The sequence below is a fragment of the Oryzias latipes genome, chromosome 5 (assembly GCF_002234675.1).
Source record: "Oryzias latipes chromosome 5, ASM223467v1".
Classification (NCBI taxonomy): Eukaryota; Metazoa; Chordata; class Actinopteri; order Beloniformes; family Adrianichthyidae; genus Oryzias; species Oryzias latipes.
Window position 1 is genome coordinate 20,141,374 of NC_019863.2, and position 19,313 is coordinate 20,160,686.

The following is a 19,313-nucleotide window of genomic DNA, read 5'->3' on the forward strand; positions in this document are numbered from 1 at the left end:
AATACAAAATTTGATATTTGTTGGAAACGCAATGCTTTTTAAGAAAAAATCTAGTTGCACTTTATGCTGCCATGATCAAAAAAGAACATTGGACTATGTCTACATGTCACAGGAAAACCCAATTAGTCAAGAAATTTGATCATATCTGGCTAGAAGTCCCACCACCACACCCTCACTCTGCTTCCAGCTCTGAACCCCTGACTGTGCAGACACAGGACGAAGCACAGATGTTCAGCAGAGTAAACCCCAGGAAAGCAGCTGGACCTGATGGAGTTCCTGGGAAGGTTCTGCGGACCTGCGGCGACCAGCTCTCCCAGGTCTTCACAAAAATCTTCAACTTGTCGCTAGCTCAAGCTTCCATCCCTGCTTGCCTGAAGTCATCCATTATCATCCCGATACCCAAAAAGTCGTCATCCACAGCCTGCCTCACGGACTACCGTCCAGTTGCACTCACCCCTGTCATCACCAAGTACCTGGAACGGCTGCTCCTGGGACACATCAAAGACTCCCTTCCACCAGTTTGCTTACAAAGCAAATAGATCAACGGACGATGCCATAGCCATCACCCTCACACTGCGCTGAGCCACCTGGAACACAGAGACACCTACGCAAGGATGCTTTTTGTGGACTATAGCTCAGCCTTCAATGCGATCATTCCTGACATTCTGGTCAGCAAACTGTCTGACCTAGGACTCCATCCACTCACCTGCTCGTGGATCAAGGACTTCCTTACAAACAGACCACAGACAGTCAAACTTGGTCCCCACTATTCCTCCACCCGGATGCTGAGCACAGGCTCCCCACAGGGATGTGTTCTGAGTCCTCTGCTGTACACACTGTACACAGCAGACTGCAGACCAGCCCGCACTAGCAACACTATAGTGAAGTTTGCAGACGACACTACTGTGGTGGGGCTAATCTCTGGAGACGACGAGATGGCCTATAGAGACGAAGTCCTGAAACTGTCAAGGTGGTGTCAGGCTAATAACCTCATCCTGAACCCCACCAAGACCAAGGAGATCATCATGGACTTCAGGAAAAACAGAGCAGATCCACCCCCACTCTACATCAACGGAAACTGTGTGGAGAGGGTCCACAGCTTCACCCTCCTGCGCACTACCATTTCGGCTGACCTCACTTGGTCTATCAACACCGTGGCCATCAGCAGGAAGGTTCAGCAGCGCCTGCACTTCCTGAAAAGACTTAAGAAGAACAATGTCAGCCAGGAGCTGCTGGTAACCTTCTAACACTCAACCATCGAGAGCATCCTGTCATTCTTCATCACAGTGTGGTTTTCCCACTGCACTGAAGCAGAATGGCAGAGCCTCCAGAGAGTGGTAAAGACGGCACAGAGGATCATCGGCTGCCCTCTCCCCTCACTGAAGGACATATACCAGTCACGCAGCCTCAGCAGAGTGACTAACATCATCACTGACTCCACCCATCCTGCTTTCCCTCTGTTCACCCTGCTGTCCTCTGGAAGGAGGTACAGGTCCATCCGAACCAGCGCAAACAGACTAAGAAACAGCTTTTTTCCACAGGCAATTACCATAAGGAATACCCATACTTCCACCAACCACACCTCACTCTGACTTTTTACTACAATGTGTGCGATATCCTGACTTCTGTGCAATAACCGGGCTACTGTGCAATAACTCAATATTTATTATGCTGTGCTCACAGCAACTCATCTCATTCCAGTCTATTTTGTCCATAAATATTTAACATTTAAAAGTTTCTGTACATATTGTTCATTTTTTTGTTAATTCAATTCAATTCAATTTTATTTGTATTGCCCAAAATCACAACAACAGTCGTCTCGATGGGCTTCGAAGTGAAACATGAACTCAAAAGGATCATGAATACAAAGAGTTAAATAGGAAAATACTAAAATGAACTAACAAACTGACTAAGCTATACTGGCATCCCTGCCCTTAGACCCCCCTTCGCGGTAAGGAAAAACTCCTAAAAAAAACAGATTCCGGAAAAAACGAAGAAACCTCAGGAGTGCCCACATGAAGGAGGGATCCTCCCCCAGGACGGACAGGCGATTTACCAGAACTCTTAGAGAAGAATTAACTTATCTAACTCTACAACTACATATATAAAGTCCAGCAGACGAGCTTCATCCAGCCGTGGTTGGGGGGACAGTCAGTGGCGCGAGTCGAGCCGGAGACAGGAACCACAGCCAGGTGTAGGAGCAGGAGCAGAGACGAGGTACACGGTCAGGTACAGAGCAGAGACGAGCCAGAGGCAGAATCCACAGCCAGGTGCAGGAGCGGGAGCAAAGGCAAGGTACACGGTCAGGAACAGGATGTTAAGACATGTAAATACAGTATTTCTATTTCTATTCTATTTTATTTTATTTAACTTAATCACTCCAAAGCTGCTGCAATTTCATTGTATCCCCATGTACAATGACAATAAAGGATTCTGATTCTGATTCTGATTCTATTTGTTGTGTTCTTTAAATGCATTAATTTTCTTAAAACGCCAACAACCCAATTACCATTAATCTGCTAGGCTGTTCATTACTTTATCATGAACTATACATTCATTCATGTAATCAGATACACAAGTGTTTTATCTGGTTGTGAGTTCTTGTTGGATGTGAATAGCCTCGATAAGCTATCTGCCAACACGACACATGATATAGTGAGTCTATCTGTTGCCAGGAGAAGAACAACCCCATGAAGCTTGTTCTTTCTTGCCTCCCCTCACCCACTCCGACCCCTTTGCCTCCCACTGGGACAGTTTATTGTGTCACTGTACTGGACTGTACTGTACGTAGACCACACGTTAACTGCAGCTTTTGCCTTCTAAACAGTAGAACTGTATATGCAGCCAGATAAAAAACTGATTTTATCACCCAAAGCCTATTTTTGTCGATAACTATGAATGTGCAGCAAGAAACATAGATATACTTTAAAAGCTTTGTTGATTCCAAAGGAAGATCCCAAACATCTTACCAGAAGACAGTCCATAAAAAATGAACTTCAAATTCTAACGGAGGAATTTAACATCCAAGTATCCAAAACACGCATTAAAAATAAAATAAAACGTGCAGATGTCCTGCTTTTATACATTTATTGCACATCATAAGGGACAGCTGTGCCTCTCTCCTCCATCGTTTAAGTCCAGATAAACTTTAACAAGACACAGTGTTTGTGCAGCAGTGGCGATAAGACCAGAGGTGAGCTGATACCACAGGTTTCATTAGCTCTTCTGAAAGTCGCAAACAGGTCACATCCCAATGTCACATCCCGTCATGTGCACAGACACGTCATTGGGTTTGTAGGCCAGCACGATGGATGGCCCAGTTTTTGTTTTAGTGTATCATCGGAAGTGTTGCAATGTATACAAAGAACTCTCTACAGCCTCGCTCAGTTATCTCCCTGTTCTTTGCACAATTTGGCTTACAAATCTGTAAGAAAGTCTTTATTCAATCACAGCATTCGATTCAATCTAACAAATTGAGTCTTCAGCGCAGCAACAATTTTCCATTGAATTGCATCCTGTCTCAACATTTTTGTCTATCAGTTGTTTGAAAGAACCATTTGCAATAATCAAAGCATTAATTTCAGTGATCAAAAAGACATTTCCAATAGAGGAAACTCGTCCCCTTCAACAGCTTTAATCTGGATCTTTGACTCAACTAGGGATCAACAGCACACGTTCTTTGCCATTGCACTTTTCACCTACACAGGCCAGGATTATTCAGCTAAGACAATCTACCTTCATTGAATGAATCTGGACAAGATTGAATTGCAACAATTCAGATTGTAATAATAGTAATTAGGGTGCCTTATTTGTGGGGCCTTGAGATAACATGGATAAAAATAATGAAGGGTTGCAGAGCCGCCACTGGATCAGAGATAGAGCAGTTGTCTCTCAGCTGTTGAGTCAGTAGCCTTGGTTTTAAAACCATTCCCAAGATGATCTGAGTGGGACTTCATTTCCTTCTTGGGAAAGACACTGAACCACTTCTTCCCAAGTCTAAGTTGTTTTGGTTAAATGCTTTGTAAAGGGGCTGCTTTGCCTCTATCCAATCACAGCTGTGTCACACACCACCAGATGTGAGCTTTCTGTTGAATAGTTAAGATTTTTTCATGGGGGTGACTCATCTGAAGACGGATGCATCATTTGCTCAGATACCTGCTATGTGATCTTACCGTGACTAAAATGAAATTGGGGGTGACAATACTTACTAATTATGGACTACTGACAGCAAGCCAATGCGCTGCAATGATTTACCAATACGCAAAGTGAGTTTTAAAGACAGAGATAATACTCACTGTCTCTAAGCTTTGGATTTTACTTCAAATGCCCTTCTAGACACAATTCTCTACATTTTCCTGGTCCATGGATGACCCCACGAAAACACTGGATAGAGCTCCCCACGATTTCTTGTCCCTTCAAATTAAAGAAATGAGGTATAGCTCGGGGTGGGATTTTCTGTCTTAAAGTTTTACCCTCACTGATTAATGGTAAGATTAATAATCATTTTACTATTCTGCAACTGAATGTTATCCTCATCAATGTTCTTATCAGTGACTGGTGCTAGGGTCAGAGTGGCTCCATGGCCAAAGGTGGAGATACAATAGTCATAGCTATAAGACTACATGAAGTATGAATGTGGCCTGTTTCATAACAGATGATACTGATCTGTTTTCTTTATTTTTTTATTGTTAAATTTTTTTGTGATGCTTCTATTAACATACAGCTATTACATAACTTTTAAGGTTCAAAGGCTTACTGATTAAAACAAAACTTCAGAGGAGTTTTATAAACAGATTTCTTGTCTTATCAAACCATAAAACATTAATGTAAAAACTGTCCTTGTCAGTTCTGGATTCTTTAATTTTTGTCTAAAATGAAAGACATGTAAGTAGTTTGGATCAACAACAGGGTTTTTTAATTTTTAGAGCCGACCTGGAACATCTTCAGAGGATTCAAGATCATGCAGTATTCAGCTTTTTTCTAGATGCAGACCAAACCATTCTGTGAAGGAGGCCATAAAGTCAGATAACCAGTAGACTGAAAAATAGTGACAGGAGGAAGTTCAGAGTCCTTAAAAAAAGCAATTCATACATGTTGAATTGGACAAATTTAGACATAACATGAAAAGAACAAAAGCATGAATGGGGGGGGGGGGGGGGGGCACAGACCCCTGCGTGGAACTGTACATGTATCTGTTATCAAACTGATAAGTCTTTATGACTTCACCTCTAAATCTCTCCTATGAAGATGAATTCCCAGCCTGCCATTACAGAGCTCTCTTGATAGCAAACTCTAAAGGCTGTCAATCGGCTTCTGGACCTGCACAGGTGGATGGATGATTAAACTAAATGCTGTTACGAAACAGCTTTCCTTTCAGAATAAAAGCAACTGTGAGTCGTTTGTGCACAGGACCTTCATCTGACCTTGCAAAAACCTTGCAAATATGGCAAACACTTGTTTGGTTTCTGCTTCCTGGATATGATGAACTGTGGCACTCTGACATGAAGACCAGAGACAAATAGAATATCCAAAATTTACTAATAGTATCTAAATAGAATTTAGACCAAAAAAGTAATTCAAATTTTGACCCAAGTAAGAATAAACTGTTCCTGTCGAAAACTACTAAAGTACTAAGTAAATACTTAAACATATTTCGATATTGTCTAAAACAGGTACGTCCACGTTCAAATTTCAAACAGTATCCTTGCACCTTTAATAAAATCAATAATATGTGGCCCCCAGCACTTTCTAACAACCGTGTGTACGATTGTGGTTGGGTGAATTACATTTTAAGCTGTTTTGAACAGTAACTTGACCATACTGTCACACTTTCTGAAATGGCCTGTAAATAAAATGGAAAGTATAAAATGAGGGCCGCTGCTTTTGAGGATAAGTGGAAATTGGCTTTTTTTTCAGCGAAATAAGGGACTGCCTGGAGAGATATGCTATCTAGGACAATCTGACTGGTTTGAAAAAAATGACAGAAATTTGGGTAAAAACACATTAACATGTATTTTTGTTCTATGTGCAGAAAAAAAAAACTATGCCATTGTTATAAAATGTTCATTAAATCCATTCATTTGCACTTTATGTCATTAAAACAGTTCAAAGAAGGGTAGGCCTGATTGGTTAGCTCTTACACATTTGCGCTTTATCAAATCAGGCCCTCTTGGTAAAAAGTATTGTCACCCATGGTTTAAAACTATAATTAGGCATAAAAAATATTAAGGAAATTGTGATTATTTTTACATTAAAATAAAATTCAGAAATAACTGCATGCAAAGGAAAATCTTCGACTTTGAGGCTTTTAGACCAACAATAAGCTTTTCACTAACGCATGGATGACATATGGAAACGTTTTTGGAATTATACATCCTCGTATTTTATTTTTCATGTTAGGAATGAATTTTAACCATTAAAAGAAAGTTTTTCAGTTAATGCACACATCGCTGTTGCTTTCAAAACAGAAGGTCTGAGACTACAACGTTCAGACATTCTTTTCAGCTGTGCGTTCATCATGTTCAAACTGAAATTGTGGTCAGAGTGATTGGCAGCAAACTAATCTGGTTTTTCTCTCCACTACCAATATTGTGTTGATATTGTGAATAACTAAATGGAGTGGTACAAATCTTAAAAGCGAAATTTAAAGTAATTACATGACCCCAGACCACTGCATTGTACTTTTTTGAGCAAAAAGTGCCGTACAGTGAAACAATTCCCAGGAGAATAGATTATACAAAAATATGCACGGGTAAATTTTTACAACATGAGGTTGCCATCTAAAAGTTTTGTTTTTCATATTTAGTGAAACTTGTTTACTAGTTGTTAAGGAAGCAGAGACAAGATAATCTCCAAGGTCATCCTGGCTTTTGAAAGTCATGATAAGCGATACTGTCTAAATTACTAAATTACCCAGTGTTGCGTGTTCAAGCAGAAAGTCAATAATTGTCTACATGCATCTTTTCAGAATCTTATCAAAAGAGTTCTAATAATCATTACATGCCTTGTGCCAATTTGTCAAAGGCTGCCGGGTCCCCTACCTCCCCCTGCACAAATGTATAAAAGTCCCACAGCTCCTGCTGTATTTTGACTCTTTCATCTGAAGTCCAAGGGTGAGTTTAGAACAGAAGAGCTGTTCTTTGTTTTACCGTACGGTCTTCTGTTGCCGACTGTTTCACCTTTTTTTGTCCCTATCTAGTTCATTCAGTCAAGTTGGGAAAAAAAAATCTTAAGATGAGCAAGCTCACAATTCTTGCAGGTAAATGAGAAATAATTTGAGTTGTTTGCTTCCTTATAAAGCTTTTATATGTTTTTAAATAAACTATAAGAATATAAATTGATGATTTATATAAAATTGACTTTACTCAGAACATGTATTTTTTTTTTGTTTTCTTAAGGCTTATGCCTGATGTTGTGCTACCTGGGTAGGTTATAACACATTTTGATTGAAAACCTGTGACTCTGTTCAGTTTTGCAGCGTGTGTGATTTTCTGATCTTCCTTTTCTCCTCAAAGGGTCTGCCAGCCGGATGGAGTGCTACTTCACCAACTGGTCTCAGTACAGGCCTGGTGATGGCAAGTTCCTGCCACATAACGTTGACCCCTTCTTGTGCACCACCCTCATCTATGCCTTCTCCATCATTAACTACAATAACGAGCTGGTCACCTACGAGTGGAATGATGACATCCTCTACAAGGCCTTCAATGACCTCAAGAACAAGTAAGAGGCAGCCTATTTCTGCACCAAAATTGAAACAGGTTTTGTTGGTCTTACCTGGTTTTGAAAGGTGGGAGTGACATCTTGTGACCTTTACCTTTGTGTTCCCAGAAATCCTCACCTTAAGACTCTGCTAGCTGTCGGTGGATGGAACTTTGGTTCAGGACAGTGAGTAATACATTAAATCTAAACAGAAAAAGGTAGACTTGTTCAGTCAAAACTGCTGTCTTCAAAGACCAGCTGCTCTGATTCATCTTCCATTCAGATGATTATTGGTTTTACCACCTAAATATTCTATAATCTGACTAATCTCACACCTGGAACTGTAGATCATGGTTGCAGCTTGTTTGACTCTTGTAGTTCCTTCAGTTCTGAAAGCCTTTAATTTGCAGGTTTGCCATCATGGTGTCCACACCAGGAAACCGTCAGAAATTCATCCAGTCCACCATTAAATTTCTGAGGACTCATGGATTTGATGGTCTGGATCTGGACTGGGAATATCCTGGTGCTCGTGGAAGCCCTCCTGAGGACAAGCAGAGGTTTACTCTTCTCTGTCAGGTAAGTTTAGAGCTCACTTACCAGCACTCATTCTGTCTTTTTGATTTTACTGAGCTCCTTTTCTGTTGTAGGAACTTGTCGCTGCATTTCAAGCTGAGGCCGAATCTTCCGGAAAACCCCGTCTGATGCTGACAGCTGCTGTCGCTGCGGGAAAAGGAACCATCGATGGAGGATATGAGATCGCTGAAATTGCCAAGTGAGTGTGGTGCTGTAAAAGATTACTTTAAACAACAAGCATCAGCATTTTTTAAACATCTCCCTGCTTTTTTGTGTCCTCTCCTTTTTAGGGTTCTGGATTTCATCAATGTGATGACGTATGACTTCCATGGAACTTGGGAGCAGTTTACTGGACACAACAGCCCCCTGTATCGTGGATCTCAGGACTCTGGAGATCTTATCTACTTCAACATTGTAAGAAAATTGGTACTAAAAGCAAACTGAATGTTGTGACGTTGAACCCATGAGTCTTACTCAACTCTGCCATCACTGTAACAGGACTATGCTATGAAGTACTGGAAAGATAATGGCACACCACTGGAGAAGCTGCGAATGGGCTTTGCATCTTATGGTCGTACCTTTAGACTGACTTCCTCAAACACTGGTGTTGGAGCGCCAGCTAATGGACCCGCATCAGCTGGACCTTACACGCGGGAAGCAGGATTCTGGTCCTACTATGAGGTAACTTGCTTGCAGTAAATTCAATTTAATGATCACACTTGTCTTAATTATTATTGTTTTATCCACTTCATTATTTTAAATAAGATCAGCAACAGTTTGCATTTACATTTTTGAAGATAATGTCAATTTTCATTTCAAGATATTTTTAAACTACTTCAGTTGCGATCAGTCTAAAAAGGTCATATTACCCAAAATGTCAATGTATTGAATAGTCATACATTGAACAAATTAAATAAAAGAGATTAAATGGAAGATCCATTGGTGTAATCTACAAGCCATGCAGGAAAATGGTAGACTACTGAGTGGTAATTCCCTTTGAACAGAAGAAACCAGTTGGAGTCAGAGAGGAAAAAAAGTTGTTCAAGAGGTAGTTTAGGTTTTGTGACCTGGAAAAAGGGAACGTGGAGAGCTGAACAGTTTAACTCTAATTGCTATACATTTTTTTTGTTCAGATCTGCAATTTCCTCAATGGAGCAACAATGGAATGGATCACCGACCAGCTTGTCCCTTATGCCTACAAAAACAACGAGTGGGTAGGATTTGACAACAAGGAGAGCTATGACATAAAGGTAGGTGTGGCTACATGCATCCACTCTGTATGTGACAGTGTGAAAACAGGCACTTACCCAAGTTGTTTTCTTCTCACTTTACAGGTCCGCTACCTGCAGGATCAGGGCTTTGGAGGTGCCTTTGTGTGGGCCCTTGACTTAGATGACTTTTCAGGCAAATTCTGTGGTGACGGTCCCTACCCACTGCTGTCTTATCTGCGCAAGATTCTTAATGTTGGTAAGTCATAAACCCTCAGTGGTTTGCAAAGGTTAAGTAAGAGCTCAATTTCACTGGTATTTTGCTGAATGTTCTGTTAATTTCTTGAATGTTTTCTGCATATGAACATTTGCTTTCTGTAAAAAAGGACTCCTTCTTTGAATCATTTTTTTGTTGCAATGACTCATCTTAGCTTTCAATTTGAGTCAGAATAGAGACTCAGTGTTAGAGCTAAGTGATAGAAAATGCAGCAGAGTTTCTCTAACTAAAATTCGGCCCCCTACATCCCCAGAACTTCCACCACTGCCTTCAACAACCACTCCAAAACCTGGTGCCAGCACCACCACCCCAACCACCACTTCAACCACCACCACAACCACCACACACGCTCCTGGATCTGGTTTCTGCAATGGCAAACCTGATGGTCTGTACCCCAATCCTGATGATCGTGCCACCTTCTACATGTGTGCTGGTGGAATCACCCATCTAACCCAGTGTGGGGCCGGATCTGTCTACAACGACTCCTGCAAGTGCTGCTCATGGCCTTGAGGGAGGAAAAGGCAAAATCAGCCAGACTGCTTTGTGTGCAACATTTTTCTGAATAAGTCTCTCAATATTGTCCTATAGAAAATTTTTATTTTTGTGGAGTGTGTTATAAAGATTACGGTTGAAAAATAAAAATATATATATTCCATTTTATTAAAGATGTGAAATCAAAGAGTTCTTGTGACTGGTGATAAACGTATTAGTACATCTTTTTCTTCTCAGCAAAAAATGCTGTGCTTAAACGTTTTTCAAAAATAAAGTGAATCGGAAAGACGCAGACCGGGGTGGTTTCATTTATGTGTCAGAGATTCCAGCATCCATATGCCCATGCTCACATGTCAGGGAAGTTTTTACTTAGTTTTCCATAGCTTATCTATCCACATGACTCCAAGGATGGATGCAGGTGTTCAAAGTTAAAGTTAAATTAGGAATATACACACAGCAAATCACTAATTCCATGGAATAATTGGCCTTAAAGTGATGTGATCATGCTTGTACCGTTCCGGAGTACTGAACACTTGGCCTGCTTTTACCACCCTCACTACCCTGACCTGAGGAAAACTTGACTGTGATGCGAGCTTGAGATGTAACAAAGAATATTTTTTAAAACCAATCGTTCATTGTGTTAATTCTAAATATAGCCAAAACAGCAAATATGAAACTTTTTTGAATATCTCTTGGAGATATGGCTTAACACAATAATTCATCCCATTCCTGGTGTTGCTTCAAACCAGGAAATACCGAATGTTGCTTTTTTTTTCCAAAGCTGCTGGAGGCATGTTTCAGAGGCCTTTCTAGTTTGATGTTATTAGTTTCATGTATACTTCATCACAACTCTGATAGGTGTGATAGGTGGTGGTCTTTAAATTCAACTGGTTTGATTTGATAGAGCTCAAATATGGACCTTTGGCGCAGAAGTGCAGCGGTTGGAATCTAATCGGAAGAATGCAGATTTTTTTCCCACTATGCCTGCCCAACCATGTGTCAAAATGTCGTTGGGCACAACACTGAACCCCACATTGTTATAGGTTGGTGCCAGTGTTGTACTGTGTGTGCATGGTTCACCGTAACTGTAAAGCCTTTTAGGCCTTCTAAGAGGGTATTAAAGTACAATATAAATATACTGTACTTTCTGCACTATAAGATGCACTTAAAAGCCTTTTTTTAATAAATAAACACCAGTGCACTTTATAATCCAGAGCTCCTTATACATGGATTAATTCTGGTTGTACTACCAATGCTCTTCTGTGTGTTGCTCATGTGTCGATCAATGTGCCTATTTATGATATATATGGCTGGATGGAGCAATATATTGGAACATGTGTGCAAAATATGGACAGGAAAACCCAAAGTCATAATGGGAAACACCTCCTAAAGTGGTAGAGAATGAGATAGCAAAAATCCTGCGGGACTTCCAGATACAGAGTGACAGGATGGTACCCAACCAGACATTGTAGTGGTGGACAAAGAACAGAGCAAAGCCATTGTTGTGGATGTGACAGTACCAAGTGATGGTAACATCAAGAGGAAGGAACATGAGAAACTGGAGAAATACCAGGGACTTAGAGAAGAGCTGGAGAAAGCATGGAAAGTGAAGGTGACAGTGGTGCCTGTGGTAATTGGAGCACTAAGTGCAGAAACCCCTAAACGGGTGGAGTGACTGCAACAGATATGTGGAAAGACATCGGACATCTCAGTCCAGAAAAGCTCAGTGCTAGGAACAGCTAAGATACTGCGCAAGACCCTCAAGATCCCCGGACCCGAGCTTGGGTGAGAAACCACCCGCGGAGGAGGAGAGGGGTGTTGTTTTAACCCTTGTGCTATCCTAGGCACTTTAACATTGGGAGTTGGGTCATCTAGACCCACTAGACACTGTGTTGAACCAATTTTCTTCAATGATTTGTGATCTTCACTGGTGTCCATGGATTACATGAAATCTTTTCACCTTTATCCACCTTAGTCATGGTAGGAATGACAAGTCAATGTAGGGGTGGGGTCATCTAAGATTGCACAAGGGTTAAAGATTGTGTTCCTTTGACTTTTTAAGTAAGGTTATACATGCATATATGGATCGAATAGGTTCTAACTTCTAATTCTAATAAACCTGTTGTACACTTTCTAGCAATCAGGCCAATTACTCCCACTGAAATCATATTTAAAATCTTTTGGTAACTATGTATTTATTTATTTTTCTTTTTACTTTTTTGATTGAGCACTTCTTAGAAATGTCAACATAAAAACACCCATAAATAATAAGGGTTTGAATGTACTTTACTTTTCTGAAACTATAGTTAACTTGGAAACGTCCTTTTTTTGCAGCCATGCCCACAGGAGGATATTGACTTCACTTCCCAGAATACTTTGCGTGTTTTTGGCTCCACGTACACACAGTAGAAGTTCCGGTGTAAACGACGGCTTCGGATCCGTGTCGGGAAAAGCCCTGTCCCGATTGTTCTGCTTCTTCTTCTTCTTTGTTTTATTTTTATTTTTTTATGAACGCAGGTGTTGGTTTGGTTTTGAATGAGGTCCAGTTTAAGCTAAAGTTAGCAGACATCGCGCGCGGCCTCGAGGATGTTCACGCTGCTGTCGGGGTTGTATAAATTCATGTTCCGAAAGGACGAGTTCTGCGTCCTAATCCTGGGCCTGGACAACGCCGGGAAAACGGTTCGTGTTTCTATCCGGGTACATAAGCCCGGTTTGCTCTTGAAAAAGCATCAAATAGTAACATTAAACATACTTACTAGTGTTGTTTCGGTGTGACAACAGAACCGGTTCTAGAAGTAACAGCCTCTGTCTGTCTGTCCGGCTAGTTTCCTTTATACCTGCGCGAGGAACCTGTGGTCCAACAGAACCGTTTAGTGGTTCTGGATTTAGAAGTCAGAAACGAAACCGACAATTGGGTTGAGTTTATGAAAACTAAACAACTTTAGCAGTTCTCCTAAACGAGTGTGACGTAGACCCACTTTGACTATCCGGACCCATCGGTTCTGTGCCGCTCACCTTCTCTGTCTCCACAGACCTTCTTGGAACAAACCAAAACCAAGTTTAGTAAGAACTATAAGGGTATGAATCTAAACAAGATCACTACTACCGTAGGCCTGAACAGTAAGTGGATCATTGGGTTCTGATTCTTATTCCCTGTTCTTGGAACCACGTCTGGAAAGAATGGTCCGGCCTGACAGTCTTCCTTTTCCCCGTTCTAGTTGGTACCATCGATGTGGGCAAAGCTCGCCTCATGTTTTGGGATCTGGGAGGTCAAGAGGAGCTCCAGTCTTTGTGGGACAAAGTGAGTTTATCCTGTGTCTGGATCATGTTTCTTCCTGTGTCTGGATCATGTTTCTTCCTGGTTCTGCAGGAGAAGAACCTCCTCATGTTGTGGTTCTGTTGCATCCTGAGGCTGAACTGCTATCTGCTCTGTGTGTGCAGTACTACGCAGAGTCCCACGGAGTCATCTACGTGATTGATTCCACTGACGAAGAGCGTCTGTCGGAATCCAAGGAGGCGTTTGGTGAGTGACGCTGCGTGGAGAACCCAGCTGACAGAACCACAGCCTGACCCGGTTTCTCCTACAGAGAAAATGATCTGCAGCGAGGCGTTAGAAGGTGTCCCGCTCCTTGTGCTTGCCAACAAGCAGGATGTTCCGGTACGACCCGTCTTATCTCCTGGGTTTACTTTCAGGCATTCTTACTCAGGTTTATAACAGCTAACCTAACTACAGACTCGAACACGGAGCAGAACATTTCTGATTCTGGCCTCCCATATTGTCCTTGTCTGTTCTTCAGGACTGCCTGTCGGTCCCAGACATCAAGACGGCTTTTAGTGACTGCGCTGCAAAGATCGGAAAGAGAGACTGCCTGGTTCAGCCGTGCACAGCCCTCACTGGGTAACACTGCTGCCTCCCCCGTGTCTGCGGGATGTCATTTCCTTTGTTCTCATAGTTAGGCAGGATTCGCCCTTTGTGATGTTTACTCTTTTGCCACTAAAACAGCATTAAAAAGGTTTAAACTGATCTTAGTTTTAAACAAAGGAAGATAAGAGCTACAGATTTAATGTGAAATGTGGTTAACACTTTTCTTTTCTTTTCTTTTTTTTTTTTAGAAAGGAAAGACAGACTAATGAAAGTTGCGTCTTTCAAATGTTCTTGTACCATTTTTCTCATGATGGAGGGCACAAAGAAAATTTTAGTTTCAAATTGAATCTCTCTATATTTCTTTATTCAAATTATTGTGAATTAGGAGCAGACAAAAAGATTTCACTGGAAAAAGTTTGTAACTTTACTCCTCGCCAACAGTCTACAACTCGGAGATTCATTTCCATTGAACTCCTGCCACTTTGCAGAAACTATGTCCTAGAAAACAGCTGTTTTTTTTTTTTTATTCTGGCAAAAAACGGCAAAATCAAAATAAAAGAGTAGTAGGAAAGCTTTCAAAATGGATCAAAAGATGATCAGAGTTGGATTTTAGGTGCTGTGAATGGAAGATTCATCGGAGCAACTAAATGTGCTTCAGAATGCTGAAGAAAGTTTCATGAAAATAATACACAAAAAAAAAGATGAAGAGCAACCGTTGGAGAAAATAAAACAAAAAAACGGCACATTTTTCATTTTAAACCTAAATAAATAAAAGGTTGGATAGTGCAGGTTCATCAGATAGTTCTAACTGTTTGGTTCTAACTTATGGTGGAGTTTGTGGAGCAGGAGATGAGTCAGGGCTGCCCACACTTTTTTGGCATCAAAAGATCTATACCATATTATATAAACAGTAATTTCTTCTAAAGTCAATTTTCATAAAATGTTCACATTTGTGTACTTAAATACAGAGACTTATAATAAAAAGCTGATTTCAAAGTGACCATATATTGTGACATAAATCGAATACCGTGTAAAATTGCCTGCAAAAAGCTTCACAATGTTTACATCTAAAACATGCTTAGAGCTTTTTATTCTGACTGAACCCTCTGCTTCTTCAGGGACGGAGTGAACGAAGGCATTGAGTGGATGGTAAAGTGTGTGGTCAGGAATATCCACCGGCCACCCCGACAGAAGGACATCACCTAAGACACTGAAATCTCTCTGGACCAAACAGACTGGATTCTTTTGCCCATGTGGCCGTCTAGATTCACTCCGCTCTCTTTTTCATGACAGAGTGAGCAGAGATGAGGCCCCTGAATCTCCTACCATTTCCGAAACTCACTTTTTGCTCCAGTCAGACTACATACAGGTCCTAGAGAACTGGAGCTTCTTGTGAACAGACGCTGTTACATTTCCTCACCGGTCTGCACACGGCCTTCATCCCTGCACTCAACGCTCTCCTTAAGACCAGGATCCAGCCCCCTATTTCCTGTTGACCAAAGCTCCAGCTTCTCCTGCAGCAGGCCCTCTCGTCTGATGGACTTCATGGTAGTAACTGGTGCAGGATTCTTGTTTCAAACATCTCGAACCATCAGACATAAAGACTGCCTCCTGAGCCCCAGCTGTGTTTGAAAGCCACAGAGAAGGTCTCTCTAAAAACAGTCCTGGACCTGCAGGTCTAAGAATTGGAGCCCGTGGACTTGACATCTGCTGGATCCACGTGTGAAGTTTTGAAGAGATATGAAGTCTGTGAACGGTTTGTTTTGAAATAAAGAATAGTTTCATAAATGGTTGTCTTTGTCAGAAAGTCAGATCTGTTTTGAGATCTGCTTGTTATTCATCCACATATCTGATCTTCAGAAGTTATTTAGACCTTCTGGAGGACCACGACTCTTTGATGCTGCTTCACTAAATTTTAGTAATAAACCTGTTCTTTTAAAACGATCAAAATATATATGTCTTAGCTAAAAACACAGTAGAGCTCAGGTGTTTGTTGTTGGTTCTCGTTGGTGATCCTGAGGGTGGAGCTTACTTTCTCAGGCAAGGCTTCTGAAACAGTTTTTACTTTGACAGGGACGCTTAAGAGACTTTGATTTTTCCAACAAAACAGGAACTTGGTGATGCTTATTAAGGTGTGGGCAGCTCCAGGCCTAAGAGGCCAGACAGTGAATGTGCTCCAGATATCTTTGCCTTATTTGGCGCTGATTACCTGGATGAGGTGCGTCAAGCCAATTAGAACATTTCAGAGCAAAGTATGTAGGAACGAGCGGGAATTAGGTCCTGCTCCCCACCTCTGCTAGTTATGCTCATGATGTTTTTCACCTCAGATGGGAGACTTGGTGAGATTGTATATCTTAGAAAGGTTCTGAATAAATGTCTTTGATGGCAAAAGGTCCATGGCAGAAGGACAATAACTTGATGAAAGTAGATAGTAGATTCATCCCTATTAGGACATCTGATTGTCCAAAAACATCAATTAGAAATACACACAATAGATAAAGTAAAATTATTTTTAAAAAAATACTTAAAATGCTTCCAAAGAGATATAAAATCATATTAAGTAACAGTGATTAGTCCTGAATTGCAGCTGCCAGATCAAAATCCTACTCTGCTTTGGAACCAACCATAAGTTTAAAACTGAACAAACTGGAAGTAGGAACATGGGGGCAAGTGTTATTGTATGTGGACTAAGCATAAATGTAATTTTGAAGAAGTGAAAATACCCAAAGTTCAGTCTAGTAAACAGTGAGTTTGAAAACTGTTGGTGTTTGAGTTTCTAGAAATGAGAGTTTTAATCCTGCTGAGCGTTAAAAAAAACATCAGTGTGTCTACACCTGTGCTTGTTTAACCAGAAGGGGGCGTCCTTCACCAGCAGGTAGGTAGTGGTTCTGGTACCACTAAGTTTTTGGTACAGATCAAAACAGTATCAGCTGACATAGGGCTGCAGAAAAAAAAGCCATGCTAAGTCTGACCATGGACCTTTCATTGTGATGTGTTTCTGAAGCACCCAAGGATAATAAGGCTCCATCCTAATCTCCAAACTGATCAGACTGGTTCCTTGTCTGAAGACTTTCCCCCAGTGAGTGAGAATGAAAGTGCAATCTGAACAAAAAAGAGACTTCAGTGTAAAAAGCTGCACTATCCCTGTATACAGGGAGTATAAGACATTAAAAGAATTATTTGTTTTTATAAATTATTGCTTGACAAATTTGTATTTCTATTCATATGTTTTATCTTTTTTTTTTTTGTTTGTGCAGACAGTTCACTGTGACTTTAAAATTCCAATGCCAATGAAATTTGCTTACGAATTTGAATTTAAAAAGAGTGAACCAGTGCTGAAAGTATTCAAGGGACTATTTAATGTGAGGATTTAAAGAAATGGATTTGCTGCAAAATCTGCGTATACATCTGCGCTTATGGACGACCACACAAACGCACACATATTTCAAAGCAGGTTTTGTGACATAGCTGGAACAAGTTGAGGGGTGAGTTAGTGAATAACCAGAATATTGTGATCCAAAAATCAGGATAGCTTGTAAGTAACCATGCCAACTTATTTTCTTAACACGACCTGCTCCAGAGTAAGACATGAGTTTGTTTGGGAGAGAAGTCTGAGCTTGGCATGTCCTTTTGATAATGATCTCACAGAAGGAAGAGGAAGGAAAAATTTCAACTGGGCCCTTTTTTTTTTTTTTCTTTACCATCAGTGGATATAAGATCACACAATGATGTATTTTCATACCATCCATTCATTTCTAAACCTGCTGATTGCTCTTTAAGGTCACAGGACTGTTGAGCGGAGGCAGGGTATACTCTTGACCTGTCATCAGTCCGCCACAGGGCCACATAATCACACATTTACACATGAGGAAAGATTTGAATAACCAAAACAAAATAGAATTCATGTTTATGGGCTGTTGGAGGAAGCTAAACATGTAAATTCCACACAGAAAGATCCCAGCCGGGCTTCCAAGCAGGGCCTTCCTTTCGCCTCATTGCTGATCTGCCTATATTTTCACACCCACACAAATATTTGAAGGATATTGCCACTTTCAAAAGGTTCAGAGTTTAGCAAAACCTCTGAAACCCCACAATTAGAAAGCAACAAACCACAGATCCGCTCTTAACCCAAAGAATCACAAGAGACAAAATCTGTTAAAATCTCTGTATTTAGAGCGTTCACAATAAACAATGTCAATTTTTTATTTCCTGAAATACCTTTTTGAATATATATAAATTGATATAATATTTAGTTGCAACAAATTCATCCACCTTAAGGTGATGCTCCAGTATTAACATTTCAAAGTCCCAGTCCAATCATGTCTTGATCAATTGTAAAAATGTTCCCAGTGGTATTTTAATTATGATGATGCCCTTTTTAGCCAAAATTTAAAAACCTGTGTCCTTTTCTAGGACATATTTTGTATGAACATGGAAGACGTACATGGATCTAATCATCTATAAGTGGAGGCATCAGAATGGAGCGGAGAAGGGAGCCTGCCGATTGTAGCTTTTACTGCCTGTTACAGCTACAAGCTTTTTCCAATGGCATTCAAGATTTGAATAGTTTAATTAAATACTCAGAAGTGCAATTGTGTGAGGAAACTGTTTTTTCTAAATAGGAAAGTTTAGGTTCCTACCCACAGCTTCCTGCACACAGAAACAAATTGATAATGACTCAGAGACAAATACTTGTCTTTTTGAGGAAGTTTTACTTTGTACAAACAGCACAGACATTTTGTAGACAGACAGATGAACATGATGCATTCAAAGTCTGATCTCCGAGGCTCAGGAAGATGGCCTTGGTATAAGAACCCTGAATTTGCATATTCAGAAGATCATACACTGGACAATGATGTGAAAATCACGCCCACAGGTTGTTGCAGGCGAGGTGCTCCAAGGCCGAGAGCCCACACACACAAGAAAAAGGGAGTGTGGGAAGAAACGTGTGAGAAAATAGTTTACTGTGCTGTCTTCAAATGTAATATCATTTTGAGATGATAATACGTGCTTAATGAATGAAGTAGTGTAATAAAAAGTTAAAAGGGAGTTTCTAACTATTCTTAACAAATTGTAAGCTCAATTTTCCTTTATATGTGTCCTCCATAATGAGAAGAATTACACAATAACAGGTTAAAAACACCAAAAACAAGATTTTCATCAAAGTTGGGCTTTACATTCGACCATTTAATCCTTGTGC

The 19,313-nt window shown here is 40.6% G+C and overlaps 2 protein-coding genes across 2 annotated transcripts; both read left to right on the forward strand.

The window, feature by feature from the left end:
* The first annotated feature begins 7,084 nt into the window (after positions 1 to 7,084).
* On the forward strand, positions 7,085 to 10,542 carry LOC101159095 (acidic mammalian chitinase). The gene is made up of 12 exons (XM_020703361.2): positions 7,085 to 7,112; positions 7,199 to 7,258; positions 7,398 to 7,424; positions 7,515 to 7,719; positions 7,828 to 7,884; positions 8,109 to 8,274; positions 8,346 to 8,470; positions 8,562 to 8,685; positions 8,770 to 8,952; positions 9,405 to 9,521; positions 9,606 to 9,738; positions 10,010 to 10,542. The coding sequence occupies exons 2-12, from the start codon at positions 7,234 to 7,236 to the stop codon at positions 10,264 to 10,266; spliced, it is 1,419 nt and encodes a 472-aa protein (XP_020559020.2). The 5' UTR covers positions 7,085 to 7,112; positions 7,199 to 7,233; the 3' UTR covers positions 10,267 to 10,542.
* Positions 10,543 to 12,634: 2,092 nt separating this feature from the next.
* On the forward strand, positions 12,635 to 15,905 carry arfrp1 (ADP ribosylation factor related protein 1). The gene is made up of 7 exons (XM_004068920.4): positions 12,635 to 12,927; positions 13,281 to 13,368; positions 13,467 to 13,549; positions 13,690 to 13,771; positions 13,836 to 13,906; positions 14,046 to 14,146; positions 15,232 to 15,905. The coding sequence occupies exons 1-7, from the start codon at positions 12,835 to 12,837 to the stop codon at positions 15,317 to 15,319; spliced, it is 606 nt and encodes a 201-aa protein (XP_004068968.1). The 5' UTR covers positions 12,635 to 12,834; the 3' UTR covers positions 15,320 to 15,905.
* Positions 15,906 to 19,313: the final 3,408 nt, after the last annotated feature.

Excerpts from the sequence above, each read along its gene's own strand:
- LOC101159095 (XM_020703361.2), top strand. The coding sequence starts at position 7,234 with ATGAGCAAGCTCACAATTCTTGCAG. Across the intron at positions 7,259-7,397 it reads CAAGCTCACAATTCTTGCAG|GCTTATGCCTGATGTTGTGC; the intron begins GTAAATGAGAAA and ends TGTTTTCTTAAG. Across the intron at positions 7,885-8,108 it reads TGGAACTTTGGTTCAGGACA|GTTTGCCATCATGGTGTCCA; the intron begins GTGAGTAATACA and ends TTTAATTTGCAG.
- arfrp1 (XM_004068920.4), top strand. The coding sequence starts at position 12,835 with ATGTTCACGCTGCTGTCGGGGTTGTATAAATTCATGTTCCGAAAGGAC. Across the intron at positions 13,907-14,045 it reads CCAACAAGCAGGATGTTCCG|GACTGCCTGTCGGTCCCAGA; the intron begins GTACGACCCGTC and ends TCTGTTCTTCAG. Across the intron at positions 14,147-15,231 it reads CCGTGCACAGCCCTCACTGG|GGACGGAGTGAACGAAGGCA; the intron begins GTAACACTGCTG and ends CTGCTTCTTCAG.